Consider the following 22,444-nt stretch of genomic DNA (forward strand, 5'->3'; position numbering starts at 1 on the left):
ATTGGTAAGTTTTTCATGTGAGAATATATGTCACCAATCAGATTCTGAGAATCAGAGGTTCGTAAATTGCTGATCAAAATGGTCCCTGAAAGGTGAAATTAAGATCTGTCATGCAAGCTATAAGCAGTGTGACTACGCTTGCAATGTTTAGAAAATGATCTAATTGTCAAATTTTATACAACCTCATATTTATACAATCCACCAAACCAATATCAAACCTGGAAAAAATAGTTCATTTAGTTGAAAAATATACAAAAAATATTGTTAGTCTATTCTGTATTTCACTTTTATTTATTTTTTGTTTTGAAGATTATGTAATTTTTATTTATAGCTAAAATTTGTTTAAGGACTGAATTTTTACATTAAAAAAAATTCAATCCATATACGAAAAGTGATAAAATATTCCGGAAAACAAATAATATGATTGATTATTTATTTCCGGTATTTACTGTTACTTTTTATTTTCAATGATTTTGGATTTAGGATATGGAATTGGTATGCATTTGAATTGAGGTGTGACAGTGACATAATGTGTTAGCTTGATTATAATGAATTATCATAATTCTTCATTTCTTTTTTTAGGAGCACAGAGTATGCATACGGGACCTTAATCCTCAAATTGTATGCATTCTCTGTGCTGGATATTTCATTGATGCTACTACAATTTCAGAATGTCTGCATACATGTAAGCAACTCTTCTCTTATTGTTATTTATTTTTAATCGCTTTTCATTATAATTATTAATCCATTTTGGGGATGATTTCTTATTTTTTTACCAACGGCAAAGTTATTTTAAACTTTTTGAAACATAAAAGCAAATATTTACAGACTATGTCCATTAGGATGACTATGCATTATTTTTGACTAAGCATTATTTTTGGGTTGGTTCCATAGAGTTTTTTCCCCTTCAGTTTCTCATGGTTCAATGCTTTCAAATCTCCTGAACGAAAATAAGATGTGTTTATAAGCCTTTGTTTCTATTTGGTTTACTGTTTGTTCCTATTTGGTTTATTTGAATTCTTTAAAGAAAGAGTTTTCCATTATAATCTAAATTTATAATGTAATTTAATGCTGAATATATAAATAGTTATACCTACCTATAGAGAACAAAAACTATACATTTGGCTCTAAAATTTTTTGTAAACATATGTCTATTTTTTATTTTGCTTTACATGTACATAAGGATAAAAGATACAACTGTGTATTTTTTCTCTTTACATGCCGGGCATTTTAAAATTAAAAATGTGATGAAATTTACTAAGTTTCCTGATGGGACAAATTAACAACACCAAAAGTCTAGGGGAAAAAATCGAATATTTTTGATGAAACCAAATTTATATAATTGACTTTGATTTGATAAATGCTAGTTAATTAAGGAAAGTTAGCTCTTGATTTTTTATTCCTCATGTCTTGCTTATTTTTATTAAATTTTTTTTTACCCTATTCATGGTGCATAAGAAAAAAATTAAAGTTTACATGTCACATTTTATTGTAAAAAGGTATGAACTTGCCTATGGCACAAAATTATTTTGATAATATTATTTCTACGTGAATAAAAATTCTATGCATTTACTTTATTAATATTTATTCATGTTTAATACATATATGTTAATAATGCTCTGGGTTATGCTAAAATAAAAATGTTGATGTAATGTTAATCTTATTTTTCAAATTAATGTTAGGTATATCATTAATTATGACACAATGCAATCAAAACAATTCTAGGCAAATACTCATATTATGCTCAGCATTGCTAATAAAATCTTTCTCAACCTGATATGTGCAGGGTGCGACGAAAAAACTCAAAGCTGTTGCACCATAGAATGGAATTTAATTAATTTCTTTTTAATATCTGTGTTCATTTATTTTTGTCTGCCACTGTAATTATAAACTATTTTATATCTTTTTGTTTGTGCATTGTTTAGCTTTTGATGTCGGGCTAAAGATCTGCGATTTTAAAATTGTGTGAGCTAGGAAAACAACAGTGTGAAATAGTTTGTTTACTCTTATACACAAAAGTTTTGACTCCGTAAAGTAAATGAGAATGGAATAGATTAAAGATAGTTTGCGCCTTTGCATTGCTGCGAAAGGCGGTCACTTTGAAACCAATTAAATTCTATTCTTCTTATTATTTGTTATATTTTGTAAATTAATTTATTAAAAAAGTTTGAAAACTGTTTGCCCAAGTTTTTTTGCCGCATCTTAGATGTATACATGTATATAATTCCATCTAAACTTTAAAGATAACTTTACAAAAATTCTAAACACTTAACAATTAATAAAAAACAGCGAAATTGATGAAAAATCAACACAAAAAAATGTTACGTATTTTATCTGATTGAGAGATTGTGGATTTTTAAATTATTTATGTACGTGAATTAAAAATTTTTTTGTAATTTCATATAATTTAGAACATCTCTTATTATTTTAATTTAATAAATTCTTGTTATTAATTTCTTACTGTGTATTTATTATTTAGTTTGTAAGAGCTGCATAGTGAAGTATTTACAAACAACTAAGTATTGTCCAATGTGCAATGTCAAAGTTCATGAAACACAGCCATTACTTAACTTGAAGATAGACAGAACTCTTCAGGACATTGTTTATAAAGTAGTACCTGGTCTCTGGGACGGTAAGTTTCTTACTTTCTTATTAGCAGTTTTATGACTGTTAAACCTTAAATAAATAATTAATTATACAGGGTTCCAATGGTCATAAAAAGTCCTTAAAACTGCTTAATTTTGATACAAGGTTTTTAAAAGTCCTTAATTTTTTAGCTTCATTATATTTGATAGCTTCATTATATTTGACTTAGAATTAGAGCATGCATTGAGGGTAAAGCATTTCAGGGAGACAATATTAATGTGTGTGAGAGACAAAATTTATGTAAAATGCTACAGGCAAGGGGAAGAAAGCATGTAATTTCATTAATATGTTCTGCCTTTTGCCTAGAATGGTACTGCCTTTTGGCCTAGAAGAGAGTGAAGCATTTTAAGAGAAAAGAATAGTGTGGACAAGGGGATACTGCACATCGAAGAGATAGTGCTTTTTTTTGTGGGGGAGGCAGTTTTAAGGTAGTAGAAGTAAGTAGAAGACACAAACCTTCAAAATTGACAGAATTCAAGAAATTCAGTTCTACTGATAACACATCTGCTTATAGGAATTAAATAAAACACAAAGAAAAGAAGTATCAGAAAAATTTTTTTGAACTGGAATTCCTAACGAAAACTATTTCCTAAAATCTTTAAGAATTAAATATATTTGTATAGTATTTCAATCTGAAATAGGCAATTGTAAATTTATGGAAAGCAGTAACATTTATTAAAATTTGTGTTTGTACTAAAAATTAAACAGATCTGTAGGAAATAGGATTTGAAAAATCCCAGGCCACCTAGGTTTTTCATCAAAAACCTGGGGTTAATTGGGTTAGGATGAAAACCTCAGGTTTTTTTCAAAAATACTTAAAAAAAATTTTCCTGAGTACTAAATAAGAAAGCATGATTTTCTTCTAACACAATAATATAAAATAATATAAATATTATTTTATATTAATGTTAAATATTTGGTAACTATTTACAATTTGTTTTGTTGTAATGTAAATTTTTTTTTTTTTTTTTTTAAGATTTAGATTGTTGCGCTATTATTTTTATTTCTTAAGGACAAGCAGATTGTTACATAAAAATTTTAATCTACTTAACTAAAAGATCCTTGATTTTAATTTTCATTTTATTCAGTTAACATTGCAACTCTATATACCGTTTTTAATTTTTATTCACTTTTTGGTTGCTTTAAAATTAGTTCATGTTTTTCGCCAGAATGTTTAGTAACATTATGTAAAGTTAATTCCTAATAATAGGTTTGGCTGGAAATAATTTTGTGTGAAGTTCATCATGAAAATAAATATAACACATTTTCTGGTCTAGTAGCAAAACATAAACATTTGTTGTAATAATTTTTTCAATGTTTTTGCCAAATTTCTTTATTTACTCTTTTTTTTCTAAAAATATACATGAAAAAAATTGCAAATCTTAATTTCTGCATTTAATTTTACTATTCAATTTCAATGAAATCATTACAAATGGAATACTGATTAGTTTAATAGATTATGTAAAATTTTAACAATCTGAAAATGTTTTTTTTTTATTTATTTATTTTTTTTAAAGCAACCAAGGTATGCAAAAATTACCTGGTACTTATTTGGTGAGCCCTGTCAATTAATACAATTATATTAGTACTTACATTATGATAAAATTGCTTTATTATTATTTTTTTTAAGAAAGGTAAATAAATGGTACTGTCACTGGTAGTGTATATGTATACGATGATAAACAATTATACTATATTAAAGTCTTAATTTTTCAAAAAAGTACTTGATTTTTTTAAAGAAAAGTCCTTAAGAGGGCTTAATTTTTGCTTTGTTAAAAGAGTGGGAACCCTGTTATTATATTAACAAGATACAAACTCGCTTATAATGAGAACTTAGGGATTAAGAGAATTAAAAATAAGGGTTCTCCTATAAAAATGAGTTGGTTAAAACTATCAAAAATAAAAGGCATGTTCTACATACATCAACATGAACATCTTTAAAAATGACTCATTTTTTTAAACTTTATTTACATTGATTGAAATAAGGTTTGAGTTTTTTGGGATTAAATTTCAATAACTCTTTGACTTGCTGGATTCATGACATGACAATCTTCATATAGCAGTGGTCCTGTGATTTAAATGTTAGATTCTGTGAAACATTTGGTGAGAAACCTGTTCACAGATATGAATAACAATATATAGAATCTATTTAATGATTCACATGTCTTCTAAGTTGTGTGATTCATGGTTAGACTTATTCGGACATTTTTTGTATGTATGGTTTATTTAGTTTAATTTTGGGGCGTTTAAAAATCCTCTTAATGGGCGTTTAAAAATCCTCTTAAAGATAATGACATTAAATTTCTATGTTGAATTTGAGAATTCAGAATAACTGAGTTTCAAAATTAAAACTTTGCAAAATGTTGTCTTTAAATCAACACTTGCAATAAACAAATTTGGCTGTACTAAAAACAGAGTTCTCCCTAGGAAATAAACAGGTGTTTCCTCTCAGAAAAAGGCACTATAAGTTTTAAAAGGGCACTTATTCATTACCATAAAAATTTATCAAAATGTGTAATATTATGAAATAACTGAATTTGACTTAATTTTTCTGTGGAGCAGAGAACGTTGTATTTCGGCATTCAGTTTGCAAACGCGCCATTACATAAGTTATCCATTTTAGGTGATGTCACGGGATCTTAAACATGAGCTCTTGGAACGTTTTGTTTAATTGTAGTTTCGTTTGAACACGTCTATTCAACTCCAGAGTTAAACTTCTTCTAAAAAACAATTTAAATATTTCATACAATACGATGTTTTATTCGAAATTCAGTGCCAATTCAGTTTTTTTCGAAATTTCTTTGTCAGAATTAGTTGATGGCGAATGAGTTGAAACTAGAGAAACAGGAGTCAATTATTTGCTTCCAAAAAGTTTTTTTGAGATTTTATTTTCATTTTATTTTATTTAAGCCTGTTGCTCCTTTATGCTTGATAGGATAAAAATAAGAGAAATGAATCGTCTTCACCTTTCCTTCACAGCTTTAAGGATAACTCAGTTGTTCTAGTTAAAAAATGACTTGAGTAGCTAGCTTTCCCTGTTTTCTGAAAACCGTAAAAAAAGTTTTTGTACTGTACAGTTAACTATACTTCGATTTAACTATTGATTACAAATACTCGTATATTAGCTATTTTCATATTCCAATTAAAAATTTGCATTTTCGCTTCACTTTTTTTTAACTTTATTATATTTGCATAGTGAAGTGTAGATATATATTTTTTTATTACCCTTCCATCCTCTGTTTATTGATATGCATGTGTAACGCAATTCCTCTTGTAAATCAAGGACCTCACACGTTTCCTTTTACTCAACTTCAAGGATGACTGGGATTTCAACATTTTGCTTCTATCTTTTTAATTCAAAATAGGGGGGGGGGACAGCAAAATTTTTCTTGTTTTTTTAGATACCTGATAAAAGTTCTCTGTAGTATTCCTTATTATTTTTTTATGTAGTTTAACTTTATTAATTATTTAATGCTTATAATTTAGATTTTTTGGTTCAGCAATTATTCAAATAAATAATTTTTCAGATGCATTCTTGATGTAAATTTTTTTAAACCATTTAAATGTTTTCTTTCAAATAAAAATAAATGAATTTGAATAAATAAGAATTTTATTTACAGATGAAATGAAGAGACGTCGAGATTTTGAGATGACAAGGGGATTAAAAAATCCTTATGGGGGTAAGATCATATTTTTGTTTCTTCACTTCTCTATTTCTTTTGTGTCACATGATAAATATTTCGCCTTCTTTAAAGCATAAATGTGCATATCTTTGTGTACACTATTTAAGAAAAATGTCCTTTTGGTTTAATTTTTTCTAGCTTTTTTTTAACTGTCAACGCTCTGGAAAATCTTTTCAAAAGTAATTATTATATTTAGATGGAATTTTTTAAACTCCTTTTCAGAAATATTCAAAACTTTTATATAGTATTTCATTCTAAGTGCCAGCCAAGTATGAGATAATTTACTAAACAAGTTTGTATAACAAAACATCATCATGGATATTTAACTTTCCATGATTTATGAATGTCATTTTTGCAGCTTTAAAATGCCTATAACTCTGTTGAAAAACATCAAACTGCTCTAATAATATTTGTTAAAATTACTCCTCGTACCATTTATGCTAACTATGTTTAGTGGTTTTCATTAGTCTTAAAAAAATTAAAAACTGAGTGTTAAGAATACTTGCAGTCTTGTAATACAAATGGATCGCAATATGTTACATCTGTAAAAGCCAATTTTTGAAAAAAAATTTTAACAAAAATTCGAACTTTTTGATTTTTTTAGCGGAATTATATGCATTTAACGTCTGCAAACATGATTTTCATAAACACGATTTCACAAACATGATTTCTAAATATACTAAAAGACTGCTGAGTCTATTCTTGTCCAATATCAATCTTAGAGTAGCAAAATGTGAAATATGTTGGAATGAATAAAATTTAGGTCACCCATAGTAGCAGTAGCTTCTTCCCTAGAATAGAATGAAGAGGTGATTCATTATCCGTTACTCCAGAATAGCGAAGAAAAATTACTCATTGTTTCTTTTTAATATAAATTCAATATCATTAAAAAATTTTTCTTGCAGAAATTGTAACATTCAGAAACATGATTGACAAGACTTATTAGATTTTTATCTCTCCTAAGGTTATATTTTATGAAATTTTTTTTATTATGCATTGATGAATATTTTATATTATATTTTAGTTTTGTGGAAGTTGAAAATGATTTAGCTATTTTTTCTTAAATAGAAATTATGTGCTTTTTTCATATGTTAAAATTTTTATTTCTCCAGGTTCCGTTGAAAATAATTTGGAAGAATCAGAAGATGTTTATTTATCTACCCAGCACTATTTTATGAATGATGAACTTATTCACATTTGTTTAGAGCCCTATGATGAGTAATTAAATTTTACCCTTAATTTTATGACTTTTTGTGTGCCTTTAGTTTAAAAAACTTTTTCTTCTTTTTGTAGGAATGACTTGTATGACCAGGAGTTAAAATATCCACTGAGAAAGTTTGTTAGGTGCTCTGTTCGTGCCCAAGTGTTCCATTTGAAAAAATTAATTAAAAAAATTTGGCCTCATCTTTCAAACAAAGAAGTACGATTTTTTTAAAAAATTTATTATTACTGTAAGCAATGAAAAATATTTTTTAAAGATAAAATTAAAAATCTATCTAATCATCTGTTTATTGTTAAAATGATTATTATAAATTTTTTTTAGGTGTTCTGTTGGTGCAATTTCAATTAAAAAAATTAAATAAAAAAATTTGATCACATCTTTCAAACAAAAATGACTTTTCTTAATTCTTTAATTACTGCTATTAAAAAAATAATATTTTAAAAAAACATAACTAACAACCAATATTACTGAGTATTCCAAAAGTAACAGGTGATTCAAAAAATCAATTAAAGAAAGGCAAATGTTAATAACCAAAAAAGATTTGGTGTTCTATTTAAACAAGCAGGAATTCAATCAAACAATTGTTCATTCAAAATAGATTATTTAAAATTTTTTTAAATGATTGATCATTAAATTTTTTTTTCAAAATAGATTGTTTCAAAATGGTTTCTCAAATTGCTCATGGGATTTTTAAAAAATTCCTCATTCAAGAGTTTAAGCTATTCAGAGCGCTTCTCATTCCCGAACTCATGTCACAAAATTAAGATCATATCATCAGGTTTGAAAATTAGGTATTTAAATTAAATATTGAACATTTTGCGGAGTAATAAAAGAATTGATTATATATATATATATATATATATATGTGTGTGTGATGCCAGAATTGGCATACACATATTTATTTTCTATCTTTTAAAATATCCTTAATTACTTAAACTTATTTTATTAATGGAAGAATTACTTTTAAAATAAATCAAAAGCTTAATCTTTTTAAATGAACATAAAATATTTATTTCTTCTCTTCCAGATCAATGTAACGGATACTTTCTTTTTATTTCATTATTAAGCAGACATATTAATTCACTGTCGCCTTTAATCGAAAACAAAAATCTATTTATAACTTTTTATTCTAATTTTCCAACGGCTAAAATATTTCGGTTGCATGGTTATAAGAATTCACATAAATTTGTTGGCGACTCGTGATCGCCAAGGTGTTCTTTTTAACCCATGTGGATATGCTAGTTGGCTTTGTTTTTGGCTATGATATACGGTGATAAATCGCCGCTAATTATGGATCTCCTACCCATACTTTCTCTGTCCGTTGAGAATAAATATATTCACTTTTAATTTCAAATTTGTGGAGACTGGGACCCCTTTTTGGGGGGCCTCCCAAGTCTCAATTTTCTAACGGTCAGAAATGTTGTTCTGGCTTTATGATCTCTCAATAGAGAGTATTATTATTTCATCCCTTTAAGGGATTTCTTATTTTGATGTGGCCACTATCTGATTCAAATTATACTTAATAAAATCTAAATTTACATTCAATGATTTGCACATTATTTCCTGGAAACTCAACTGTTATTGTTTTATTCATTCAATATTGGCCTAAATGAACATTCATATATACCACTATCAACGATACGCCTAATGAAGGAAGCAGCAAAGCTTTCATCATTATAAAAATGGTGCCTTAAGACGGGGAAACGTATCTTTGAAAAAAATTGCTAATCATGTATCATCCCTATTTGCATCCTGTTTAAAATTCCAGCCGGTGTTCTCTGATTTTCGGGGTCCTGATGAATATCTGTTACTGTCCGGCGCAGCCTACCAGTGAGTTTTCCAGCAGTAGATGTTTTTAAAAGAAAAACGAGTCTTCTGTGCTTCTCATAATATTCTTCCAAAAGATTGAAATCAATTTCTACGGTGTTCCTTACATGTTCAAGAGTGTTCGGGTCTGTTACAAAAAAAAAAAAGTATTCCAGTGGTGTTCTTTAACCTCTTCAAAAGTGTGAATTCCTGTTTCATCAGTATATTATTCAAGAAAGTGTTTCTCACTTTGAAAAGATGAAAGTCAACTGTGTGTGTGTCTCTCTCAACAGTGAATTTTTTTTCTCTCTCTCTTTCATCAAAATCGGAGCTTTTTTTTTGCAGTAAAAAATTTTTTTTTAAATTAACACAATTAGATTCTTGCATTATTAAGTGCTTTTCAATTTCTAACTGATTATTTTACAGATTCAGTACTTAATATTTTCAATGCATAACATTTTTTTAAAGCAATTATTTCTTATTCTCATTAAATATTTTTGGAATTAATTTTCATTTGATATGAATATCTTATATTCTATTTATTTTAATGATTACAATTTATTATTGCTGTTATATGTTCATTTTTTTTAAATGATTATTATTTTTCTTAACTTGATATTTTAATTGGTATAACTATTTTTCATATCTATTTATAATTTTAAGTTATCTGATTAATAAATATGTCTAAACGTAAGAATAATATAAACTTTCATATTCAACCCTTTGCTGGTGATCCAATCACATTAAAGTTTTTCTTTCTTCAATTAGAAGATTATGTTAAGATTAATTCTTTAGATGAAGAACAAGCTATTGCAACTTTTAGATCTTTAATCTCAGGCAATGCTTTAAAATTTTATATTGAGGAACCTTCATTGGTTAAAATGAAAACACTGACTGAAATAAAACATAAATTTTTGGATTTTTTTAGACAAGATGATAATTCATCTATTTTTGCTTTGAATAATATTTTGTTGAAACCTCAGGAAACAATAAGATCCTTAGCTCATAGGATAAACATAACTTTCCATAAAATGTATCCTAACTTAAATGATTCAGATGCAATTGATACTTTAAAGTACACGCATCTAATGGGAGCTCTTCCTCATGATATTAAGGTCACAATTTTGAAAGAAAATATTAAAAGTTATGAGAATGCTGTCGAAAGAGCACAGCAACTTCAGAATATCGACTCGGCTATTAACAACCAATTTAAAGGGACTGATGAGATCTTAAATCTAAATTCGGAAATTTCAAATTTAAAAGAGCAGATAAACAATATTGTTTCAAATAATAATGATAATAAAAATAAATCTGATGGAAATAAGAGACAATTTGAAAGCAAAAATAGAAATTTTAAATCGAAAACTTATTCGAATAGTAGTAATTATCGTAAGGCCCCTTATCATAATAACCAACATACCTTTCGGCAGAATTTTTGTGTTTTCTGTGGCAAGCATGGTCACATTATGAAATTTTGTAGAGAATTTGTGAATATTTCTCAATCGGATGTGCAGATTAATCAACATAATAGAAATTTTCAAACTCGAAGGAACTTTAGAAGCAATAGATTTTACCCTAATAGAAGTTACCTAAATAATCGAGATCACTCGTATAATAATCCTAATTATAATAATGATAATAGACAACAAACTTACCCAAATCCTAATGCCACCACTTTTAACCCCAATTTAAACTAAATTTTAGCTCAAATAAGGCTGATGCATTTGAGCTATCACCTAATATTTTGTCATCAGCTAATAATAAGTCAAGCATTAATGAAAAGAAAGATAATTTTACCCAAACAGTTAATAAAATAAAAATGCAAAATGAATGTTTTACTCAAACTAATGAACTTAATGAAATTATTGCAAATGTACACAATGAAATACCTAAACTACCCCTCATTAATGTACAACTTAAAGATTATTCTGCCCCATTTCTGATTGATTCAGGCTCTTCTCTTTCAATAATTTCTAATGAAACATTTAATAAACTTAAACATAACATTAAATATAAATATATTTCACGTTCAGTTTCAATTAGTACTATAAACTCTAAGGTTTCATTTTTAAGTTGTATTCAAATCTCATTTAAAATCAACAACAAGCTATACAAACATACACTTTTTGTTACACATTTAGATAATTCAGTTTTTGAAGGGATATTGGGATATGATTTTATGCTAATGCATAACATTCAATTGTCACCTAAGGGCAATTTTATAACAATTAATGGCGAAAAAGTACCATTAATAGGACAAAAACAATGTACGGATAATGTAGACATTGATTTTGATGGAGATATTGTGTCGGATATTTGTGGAGAGATTCATAATGTAAATAAACAAAATGTAAACAAACAAAATTTGGACACTAAACAAAATGGTCAAGCTGTACTAAATCATAAAATTTTGTTGAATCCTGAAGAATATATTTATGCTAAAGTAATAGTTAAGAATCCTTTGAATACTAATGTAATTTTTGAACCAAGAATAGACTATAAAAATATTGAAATTTATTCTTCAATACATAATTTAGAACAAGTTAAAAATTTTCATGGATTCTATAACAAAAAGAATAAGTACTATGCTTGTAATATTTTTCTTAAAAATAAATCTGAAGAGACTTTACATTTAAATAAAGGACAAGCTATCGGTCAAATGTATCCTATAGATACTATCCAAGATTATGACTATTCAAAATTAAATTTAAATGATTCTATTGCCAATAATCAAGAACTAGACCAAACTAAAAGACAGGAATTTTTAAATTTAATTGTACCAACAAAAGATATTGTGGACTTAAGAAAAAGGGAATTGAAAGAAGATGATTTCCAGCTAGGTCATCTTGATGAAGCAAAACAAAAGCAATTAAAACATTTATTGTTAGAGAATTATCAAGTCTTTTCAAAATCTTTAAAGACACTCGGGCACACAGATAAAGTAATACCTGAAATTTCTTTTATTCATGATTATCCTATTCGCACTTTGCCATTTCCTGTGCCTCAAGCTCTTCAACAAGAGACACTTAAGCAATTGCATGAAATGGTCGAAGCAGGTTTGATCGAAAGGAGTGCAACACAGTGGTCTTGCCCAATGCTTTTGGTTAAGAAAAAGAATACTAATGACCCCAAACAAAAACAAAAATTTAGATTAGCTTTAGACTTACGATTAATTAACAGCATTGTTAAACATTCGGCTTACCCACTTCCTAAGATTCAAAATATCATTCTAAATTTGTCTAATTATAAGTTCTTTTCATCATATGATCTTCCTAGTGCTTTTTGGCAATTGAACCTCCCTGAAGAATACCAAGATAAGCTAGCATTTACAACCCCTTGGGGAACTTTTAAAAATAAAAGATTAGTTTTTGGCTTAAAAACAGCTTCTGCAACTTTTCAGGCCCTTATGGATTCAATAATTGAGGAAACTCGACTAGAGGGAATTTTCGCGTACCAAGATGATATAGTCATTGCAAGTAATTCTTTTGAGGAAACGGTAGAAAAACTTAAGGTTCTCATTTCTGTTTTAACTAAATATAATATAACTCTATCACCAAGTAAATGTAAATTTCACCTTCAAGAAATTGATTATTTAGGATTTAAAATATCAGAACAGAAAGTTTTACCAATTGAATCAAACATCATTAAAATTACATCTTTTCCTATTCCAAAAACTAAAAGACAACTTAAGAAATTCATTGGTGTTTGTGGATATTATAGAAATTTAATACCATGTTATACTAAGCAAATTCAACCGCTAATTGATTTGACCTCCCCTAAAGTTAAATTCAAATGGACTCAGGAACATCAGAATGTTTTTAATTCTCTACAAGAGATATTTTTCAATAAACCATTCATTAGACTCCCACAATGGGATAAAGATTTTATTTTAAATACAGATGGTTCAAATTTTGCTATTTCTGGTGTACTTTTACAGGAATTTGATGGTAAACTGTCTCCTGTGTCATATTTTTCCAAAACACTTAAAAATGCAGAAAGAAAGTACCCTGCCATCAAAATCGAATTAATGGCTATAGTAAAATCAGTTTTGGCTTTTAAACATTATCTGTATAATAGACATTTTATTATTTTATCTGATAGTAAACCCCTTAAACATTATAAGAAAACTTCGTCTCCCATGGACTTAACAACTAGATGGTTAATTCAGTTAAGCGAATATTCTTTTACTTTTAAGCACATTTCTGGAGTTAAAAATGTTTTGGCAGATTATTTTAGTAGATTAGAACAAGAACCTCCCCAACAGGACATATGTAGTAATCCTCAATTACTTCAAGTAAATGATGAAATATTTCCTTTTATTGAAAACTCAAATGATGATGAACAAAATTATATAAATAATACCAATGTAAACAAAGACCCCCTTTTGGAAATTTCTAATCAAACATTTTTAATTGAACAAAAATTAGATAAAAATATCAAGAAAATTTACATTAATATTGAAAATAAACAATTCACTAAATCCAATCAACATTACTTTATTGATTCTGACACTAAATTATTAATGTATGTACATATGGAAAATGATAGAGAATTTCCTGTCATTGTTGTTCCTAAATCCTTAATATCTAAAGTTCTTGCAATAATTCATCTTCCACATTTTGGAATTAAGAAAACTTACCAATTTTTAAAATGTAGATATTTTTGGTATGGTATGTATTCAGATACAGAAAATTTTGTTAAATCTTGCCCCAAATGTATGGAAAACAAACACCATAGAATACCTCACGCTCCTTTACAAAATAATTTTATTCCCAAAGGACCATCTGAATTTGTTTCTTTAGACATAGTAGGACCTTTTTCTAATCAACAATATATTTTAACTCTTATTGATCATTTCAGCAAACATTTAGAACTTTTTACATTAACAAAAATTACTACCGAAGCTGTCACTGATTGTCTTTTTGCATATATTTGCACTTATGGCAGACCTGATATGATCTTAACAGATTTAGGTACTCAATTTACATCAGAAATATTTGAATATTTTTCAAAATCATTAGGAATTAAAATGAATCACACTACTTGTGCACATCCTGCCGCTAATTCTGTTAGTGAACGAATCAATACCAGCATAAAATCAACAATAAATTCTTTAATGAACGATGGCATAAATTTTAAAAATGCAGCAAGAATTCATAAAAACTTGTATAATGGTGCTAAGCATAGCACAACTGGATATTCACCTAATGTAATACATTTCGGTCGAAATTTGTCATTAATTTTTGATACTTATAATCCCGATATTCAAGTACAACAAATAGATAAAGGTTATTATTTGGATAAAATTCTTTCGGATTTAAATAAAATGTATAATAAAACTTATGAAAATATTGCAGACGCCCAATGTAAACAAAACAAAAGTAATAATGAAAAATCAAAACTCAGATGCTTAATACCTAATGATATTGTGTATATTAAATCAAGGGATAAATATAACAAAAAGTTTTCTGGTCCTTACAAGGTTATTAAAAAGCATACTGATGTAACATATTCAATTCAAATGTTAGATAATCATCATGGTAGGATTTTTAAAATACATATTGATAGATTATTATTAATGAATAAAAGAAAGGAACATTTAAATGATAACGATAATGTCTCTAGGAATAATAATAATTATAAATCTCATTACAATTTAAGGAATAGAATCGTTTAGAAACTTTTTTTTGATTTTGTGAATGAAAGATATCTGATTTTTCGAGTCTTTCCTGCTGTAAAGGCAGTAACATTTTGTTTACAAATATAAAGTAAAACATTTTTTTCCATTCATATAAATATATTTTTATTTCAAGTGTATTTTCAATTTATATATTTACTATTTTTGCATTTCAAGTTATATATTTTTTTATTTGGTTTTCATATGTGATAATGAAAACAGACTTTAACAAGTTGCAATCACAGTAAAATTTTGGTGTAAAGATATTTTGTGCAGTTGAAATATGAAGAACTGTATAATTGATTAAAAGTTCAAGCAATATAAATATTTACATGAAAGAAATCGTTTACTCTAAGAACTCATCAAATTTTTATATATCATTCTTTAACCCTTATGCACAATGGATGCTAACACAAAGCATTCTAGGATTAGTTGGTAAATAATGAATATTTTTTTGAAGTATTTTATAAGATTTGTAATTCATAAATAATACTTGTATTTATATATATAATTGAATTTCAACCACATGCTCACATTTAACTAGTACTATAGTACATTATAAATAAATTTTGATATCTATATTGATTAAACTAACTCATTGTCGCTGTTGTTTTGCATGGAGGCATCTGTGCGAAATGATTTATGGTGATTTTCTTTACTAGGGCCCAGGTAATTAAATTCATTAAGTGACATAGAGATAAATTTTTTCTTACAATGTAAATAAACTTATGAATAATTAATTCAATGGAAATAATTTTTTTAAATTAAGAACAACTGTAGAGATTAAATGGATTTTAAGTTGTAAATTATGTAATAACAATAATTTTTATTAACAATATTGGACATGTTACTCAGTCCTAAATTTTTTTAAATGTAAAATGAAATACGATAATATATTTATACTTTCCTGTGCATAAGAAAAGGGTTATTTAATACAAGTAATACACACCAAAATACTACTTTTTGATTTAAATACTTTTACTGTGAAAAGCTAATGCAACTTTTAGTGAATGATTTTAAATGAGCTATTTAATAATTGTTTAAAATAAAGATAAGAATTCTTTTTGCCGAGTATAAATATTTAGATGAACATAATAAAATGTTCAGATTTTTTTTTATGCTGAAATATATAAGTTTGAAATAATGGAGGCAAACAAAACTGAAGTAAATTATTTTTCTCAAGAAAAGGACTTGTACGAAAAGGTAGAAATAATAATATTGTAAGTTTGCTCTTCTCTCTGAGTTGAGAGAAATTAAAAATATCCTGGCCAGATCATGACAATGCTCAGCTAATGAAGCATTTTAAATACTCTGCAAATTTTTCATGTATAGCTCAGAACATTTACATATGATATTTAGTAACTTGAGTGTTAAAAGTATATCTTAGAACTACAACTGTATGTTCTAAAGTTTTTTGAATAATAATTTTACTTTGATATTTAATTATACATAAGTGCATATTTCATATTTTGTTCCTTGAATATATTATGTTTCAATGCATAAAATTTTTTTGTAACATGGGGGAGATCCAATTCAAAAAAAAAAAAAAATAAAATATGTATATATATTTTTTTTCTGTGTCCAGCGGGGATATATGTGATGCCAGAATTGGCATACACATATTTATTTTCTATCTTTTAAAATATCCTTAATTACTTAAACTTATTTTATTAATGGAAGAATTACTTTTAAAATAAATCAAAAACTTAATCTTTTTAAACGAACATAAAATATTTATTTCTTCTCTTCCAGATCAATGTAACGGATACTTTCTTTTTATTTCATTATTAAGCAGACATATTAATTCACTGTCGCCTTTAATCGAAAACAAAAATCTATTTATAACTTTTTATTCTAATTTTCCAACGGCTAAAATGTTATAAGAATTCACATAAATTTGTTGGCGACTCATGATCGCCAAGGTTTTCTTTTTAACCCATGTGGATATGCTAGTTGACTTTGTTTTTGGCTATGATATACGGTGATAAATCGCCGCTAATTATGGATCTCCTACCCATACTTTCTCTGTCCGTTGAGAATAAATATATTCACTTTTAATTTCAAATTTGTGGAGACTGGGACCCCTTTTTGGGGGCCTCCCAAGTCTCAATTTTCTAACGGTCAGAAATGTTGTTCTGGCTTTATGATCTCTCAATAGAGAGTATTATTATTTCATCCCTTTAAGGGTTTTCTTATTTTGATGTGGCCACTATCTGATTCAAATTATACTTAATAAAATCTAAATTTACATTCAATGATTTGCACATTATTTCCTGGAAACTCAACTGTTATTGTTTTATTCATTCAATATTGGCCTAAATGAACATTCATATATACCACTATCAATGATACGCCTAATGAAGGAAGCAGCAAAGCTTTCATCATTATAATATGTAATGCTTTGAAAGCATTAACATGGTAAATTGGAAGTGTAGCTGATGGTTATTGAAACTGATATAGGAACAAATCGAAAAATTGAATTCTGTTTGGGTAAGAGCTGAAGAGAGCCAAAAATGAGAACATTACATTTTGAATAAAAATTACATTTGAATGAGAACATTACATTTTGAATGAACATTACATTTGAATGAGAACATAACATTTTTGAAAATGAGAGCATTGCAAATTGATATAGAAGAGGCAATTTGACCTTGGAAAGAGGGATTTTTATATCTTCCTTGACAATATATTAAACTCCTTGCCTGCCAAGACACCGATGAAGATGCGCACCGTGGACGCCTTGAAGAGGCTGTTAGCGACGAAAATATCAAATAAGTTCGCAAAATAATTTTAGATTACCATAAAGTGCAGTTGATCAAAATATCTGAGACTCTAAAGATATCAAAGGAAAGTGTTAGACATATCGTGAATGAATATTTGGGTATGAGAAAGTTCTAGGCAATGTGGGTGCCGCACGAGCTCACAATTGACCAAAAACAGCAAGGAATTGATGATTCTGAGCTGTGTTTGAAGCTGTTTAATCGTAATAAATCAGAATTTATGTGTCGATATATGACAATGAGTGAAACATGGCTCCAAAATTTCACACTGGAGTCCAATCGACCGGCAGCGAGTGAACTGCACGAGAAGAACCAACTTCAAAGCTTGGAAAAATGCAAAAGTCAGCAGGCAAAGTTATGACATCAGTATTTTGGAATGCTCATGGTTTAATATTCATTGACTATTTTGAAAAAGGAACAACCATAACCATCGACTATTACTGTTTCATCAAGACAATGCATCATGTCACAAGTCAATGAAAATGATGGCAAAATTATATAAATTTGTCTTCGAATTGCTTCCGCATCCACGGTATTCTCCAGATCTGGTCCCCAGCTGGTTTTCCTGTTCTCAGACCTCAAGAGAATGCTCGCTGGAAAGAAATTTAGCGCCAATGAAGAAGTAGTCACTGAAACTAAGCCCTATTTTGAAGCTAAAGACAAATCGTACTATAAAAATGGTATCGAAAAATTATATGACCGCTATAATTGTTGTATCACTCTTGAAGGAAACTATATTGAATAATAAAATGAAATTTTATCAAATTTTTTTTTTTTCTATGTTAGCATACGAACTTTTCAGCCCACCTGTTATATACGCCTGCAGTAGGCAAGGGGTTAAAAATGAATAGGTCTTAGTAATATGGGACTTATCAATCTCCCTATCTACTTAAAACACATCATCACATTTTCTTAGATAATTAGATTTAGTATTTTTACTTTCTTCGTGGGAAAAGTTTTAATTGATTATGCATTAGATATAAGCTCTATTTATGGGATAGATTTATAATGTGCATAATAAATTAATACATAATATATTAATACATTTTTCTTTTATTATATATTTATGCATACTCACTTTATGTTTGTAGTTGAAAAATATTGTATTTGATAAGTTTGTTATTTTTTTATTAGCTCATAGCACTGTGTGATGGTGAACCTCTTCCAGACAGTCATTGTTTAAAAAGGGTGTGGTTGTCTCACAATAATGAAGTAAGTATTTTATCTGTTTGGGATTCTCAGAATTCTGAAGAAAAAAAAATTAAATACAGAAATAGTATTGTAAAAATATAAATATTTTTCCCTTTCTATTTTATTAAAAAAAAAAAAAATACAATTCCCAATTATTTTTAAGCATTAAAAGGGGGTAATTTTTTTAATGTTTATTAGAGAGTGGTAAGTACTAATTTTTTTGATATCAGTTATAAGTTGATATTTATACAACTATTTATCAGTTTCAAAAGCCTGATACCTTAAGTATCAGACACATAAAAATCTTAATTTAAATCTTAAGTAAAAGTGAGAGTGAAAAGTTATCAGAGTAACTTTCTTTTTTATTAGAGCTAAAATTGTATATTAAATTTATGAGCTTACTCCGAATTTTAATTTGCTTAAATTGCAGGCTTAAATATTTTTGATGATAATATAAAAAGGGTAAACTTGTAGTAAAATTAGTCGACCGATCTTTTTTAGGGAGTAAACTTGACAGACTTGACTAAGTAATTGTATATCAAATTTTAATGACTTTATGGAGACAACTGCGATATTATACTTACATGGCATTGCTTATAGTTCACCTCATTATACTTATATGGGCTATCCCCAAAATTACGATGATTTTAAAAATCAATCGAAAAAAACCCTAATAGAGATAAAAATGCACAGTCTGCTGCATGTGACTTTAGAAATCATTGATATGTTCTTATTAAATTTCAAAATTAGTTGCAAAGTATGTCTACAAATATCAATTTGTTTTGAAAAGATAATGCTTTCTTCTACATGTCAGACTAATCTAACTGTAATGTTTGCATGGATGCCTTTTCATTTTGTCTTCAGACTCTGACACTTTGTTGATGCAAATGGTGGTCATTTTAAATGAAAATATTCTTTTACTGCTTTTCTCATTCAACAGTGCCATCTGTTGAAAAAGTTTGGAACTAATAAGATATTTTGTAACCATGCATTTTCGTCTCCTCCTTATTTTTCAAATAAATCGTAATTTTAAGGACACGAGGTAAAATAACTTTATTATTTGTGATTGGTGATAACGTTGACTCTTTGAATTATATAATAATTTTCTTTCTTTTTTAGAATCCTCCTTTGAAGCTTCAATTCCAACTAAAAAGTTAAATTGAGTGCCTTTGAACTAGTGCAGATGTTTTGAAAAATACATCTAGACAAGAAAGAATTGCATTACTGAATGATGTAAAAAGAAACATTTTTATTTATAATATTATTATTTAGATTGATCATAAAAAGGGTGTCCCAGAATTCAGGCATAATATGAATTTTGTGCTATAAAACGTTGCTTTTAAGTTGAGTAGTATAAAATATATGAGAACAAGCCAACAACCACCTTGATGGTGAACATTGAGCAGTGTTACAATGAAACTTGGCAACATTTTTGCAAAATAGCTGCTAAAAATTTACACAAAAGAGTACATGTGTGTCATTAAAATCAGGGAGGCTACTTTCCTGATATGCTAATCCACACACATAACTTTGTACAGTGTATTTTATGAATCAATTAAAAAAAATTCCAATTTTTTCTCAACCCTAATTTTCCGGAACAATTATTTCTTCCATGAGATTTTGAACACCCTGCATAAAATTTTAAATCGGAAGCCTCAAATCAAATGAATTGTATTTGGCATTCAAATGATTTTGAGAAAATAAAAACTAGTCTTCATTCTGTAAAAGGTACCAATGAAACAATATGTATGGATTGTAAATATTTGTTAGTGTATTGAAACTATTTTGTGGTATATTATAATATTTGAGAACTGAAGGAAAGATTCTTATGCTGATAGTTTAAAAATATTCTAATATCTGTTCAGAAGAGTCTACAAATCTGAAGGGTAAAAAATTTAAAAATTGTACTTCATTTGTTCATTATATATATCTGTATGAAAATACATTTATGTACAATACACACATGTATAAAATACATACATGCAGGAAAATTAATGTTGGGTGTAATAGGGGGGTTAAATAGGGTGTAACAAAAAGCCTATGGTTGTAACTTGAGAAGATAAAACTTACCAAGCCAAATAATATAGATAGAGGGGTGGGATAAAAAAGATTGAGTCTGCGTCTTTTCTCCAGCTTTGATAAGTCTCTTAACTTTATTCTAATTCCTTGTGATGGGTCTAAAAATTGACATTAGAAAGCCTTAAATCCAATGCAATGACAAGTTAAATTTAAATTTGTATTGACACCTCATTTGATGCAAGTGAAGAAATTTGTTTTTATTGCAGGACTTGCTCTTTAAAGGTAAGCCATTCTATGGCAGTTAGTGAAGCAACCTGGTAAATTTACTTTAAAGTTGCTTTGAGAAAATAAAGTTGATATCTCCTCTTAAAATTTATTTTAGTTTACATTATTTGATCTTATATGGTCAGCAATATGTGTAGTTAAGTATCTTTAATTGTAAGATAAATGTTGTAACAACTTCTTTAATTTCAAGATAAATTCTGGAAAATTTACTACTATTAGGCTTTTATTAATTACATCTCACTTTTGTCTTAACTTTCAAAAATGTGATCATACAACATATACAGTTATATCATTCAATGTACAATTTTATTGTATTATGTTATGTTCTAATATCTATATTATGGTGCAGATGTTTTTTTTTTTTTTAAATTATTCCTGCCAATTGAGAATTGATTGTAAAAAGGTTTTATTAATTTTTTTTTTAATATTTTTATATAATATTTTTCTAAAAGTATTTTTTTATCTTATTATGAGATTCAAAGGTTGAACAAGATATTTTTTTCTCTTTTAAAATATGTACATTAGAAAGTATTGCTCTCTAAATAAATAAAGTTTTGTATTTTTTGTTTGTTGTAAACCTAAAGCAATCTTTGTGGCAATATGTGTGGAGTCAGATCTGTTATAGGAGATCGTTAAAGCTGTCTTTATAAAAGACTAGGGTTTAATCCCTTTTGGTGACTTGAAGCCTACCCAGTTCCAGATTGATAAATAACTAGAAGATCTTGTCTTTGAAGTAAAGGCAGCTGTTGCACAATACTGACTACATTGCGATTATCGTGCCATTGGACTCAAAATTGGGGAGCGTTAACTTCCATGCTTTTCTTTACCCATAACAGTAAATTTTATTCTCTTTTTGTGTTTTGATTTCATTTTTCTAAATGTTATTTAAGCTCCTTTTTTAAGGATGGATTTTAAAATCTTTTGAAGGATAAATTGCATTTTAAAAACATGTAATAAATATTTTTTCTAAAAATTTTATTCATAACATCGCAAATATAAGTTTCCACATGGTTGATTTAAATACACAATTGAAGGTGACTTTATTTGCTTAATTCCTGTAATTAGAATGGATTAAATTGGTTCTAAAACCATTTTATCAATTAATAATTAACTTTACACCTTGTATATATAAATT

General features: G+C 27.6%; 1 protein-coding gene across 1 annotated transcript; it reads left to right on the forward strand.

Annotated features, from left to right (window-relative positions):
- Window positions 1–162: 162 nt before the first annotated feature.
- Window positions 163–20,590, forward strand: LOC107445403 (polycomb group RING finger protein 1). Its single transcript, XM_043039673.3, has 8 exons — window positions 163–495; window positions 583–685; window positions 2,480–2,632; window positions 6,267–6,326; window positions 7,442–7,547; window positions 7,623–7,749; window positions 18,949–19,026; window positions 20,125–20,590. Exons 1-8 carry the CDS (start codon window positions 487–489, stop codon window positions 20,161–20,163), a joined length of 675 nt encoding a protein of 224 aa, XP_042895607.1. The 5' UTR covers window positions 163–486; the 3' UTR covers window positions 20,164–20,590.
- The last annotated feature ends 1,854 nt before the right edge of the window (window positions 20,591–22,444 follow it).

The sequence above is a fragment of the Parasteatoda tepidariorum genome, chromosome 8, assembly GCF_982258835.1.
Source record: "Parasteatoda tepidariorum strain Cologne lab strain chromosome 8, Ptep-v5.0, whole genome shotgun sequence".
In the NCBI taxonomy this organism is placed as follows: Eukaryota; Metazoa; Arthropoda; class Arachnida; order Araneae; family Theridiidae; genus Parasteatoda; species Parasteatoda tepidariorum.

Excerpts from the sequence above, each read along its gene's own strand:
- LOC107445403 (XM_043039673.3), top strand. Across the intron at positions 2,633-6,266 it reads AGTACCTGGTCTCTGGGACG|ATGAAATGAAGAGACGTCGA; the intron begins GTAAGTTTCTTA and ends TTTTATTTACAG. Across the intron at positions 6,327-7,441 it reads ATTAAAAAATCCTTATGGGG|GTTCCGTTGAAAATAATTTG; the intron begins GTAAGATCATAT and ends TTATTTCTCCAG.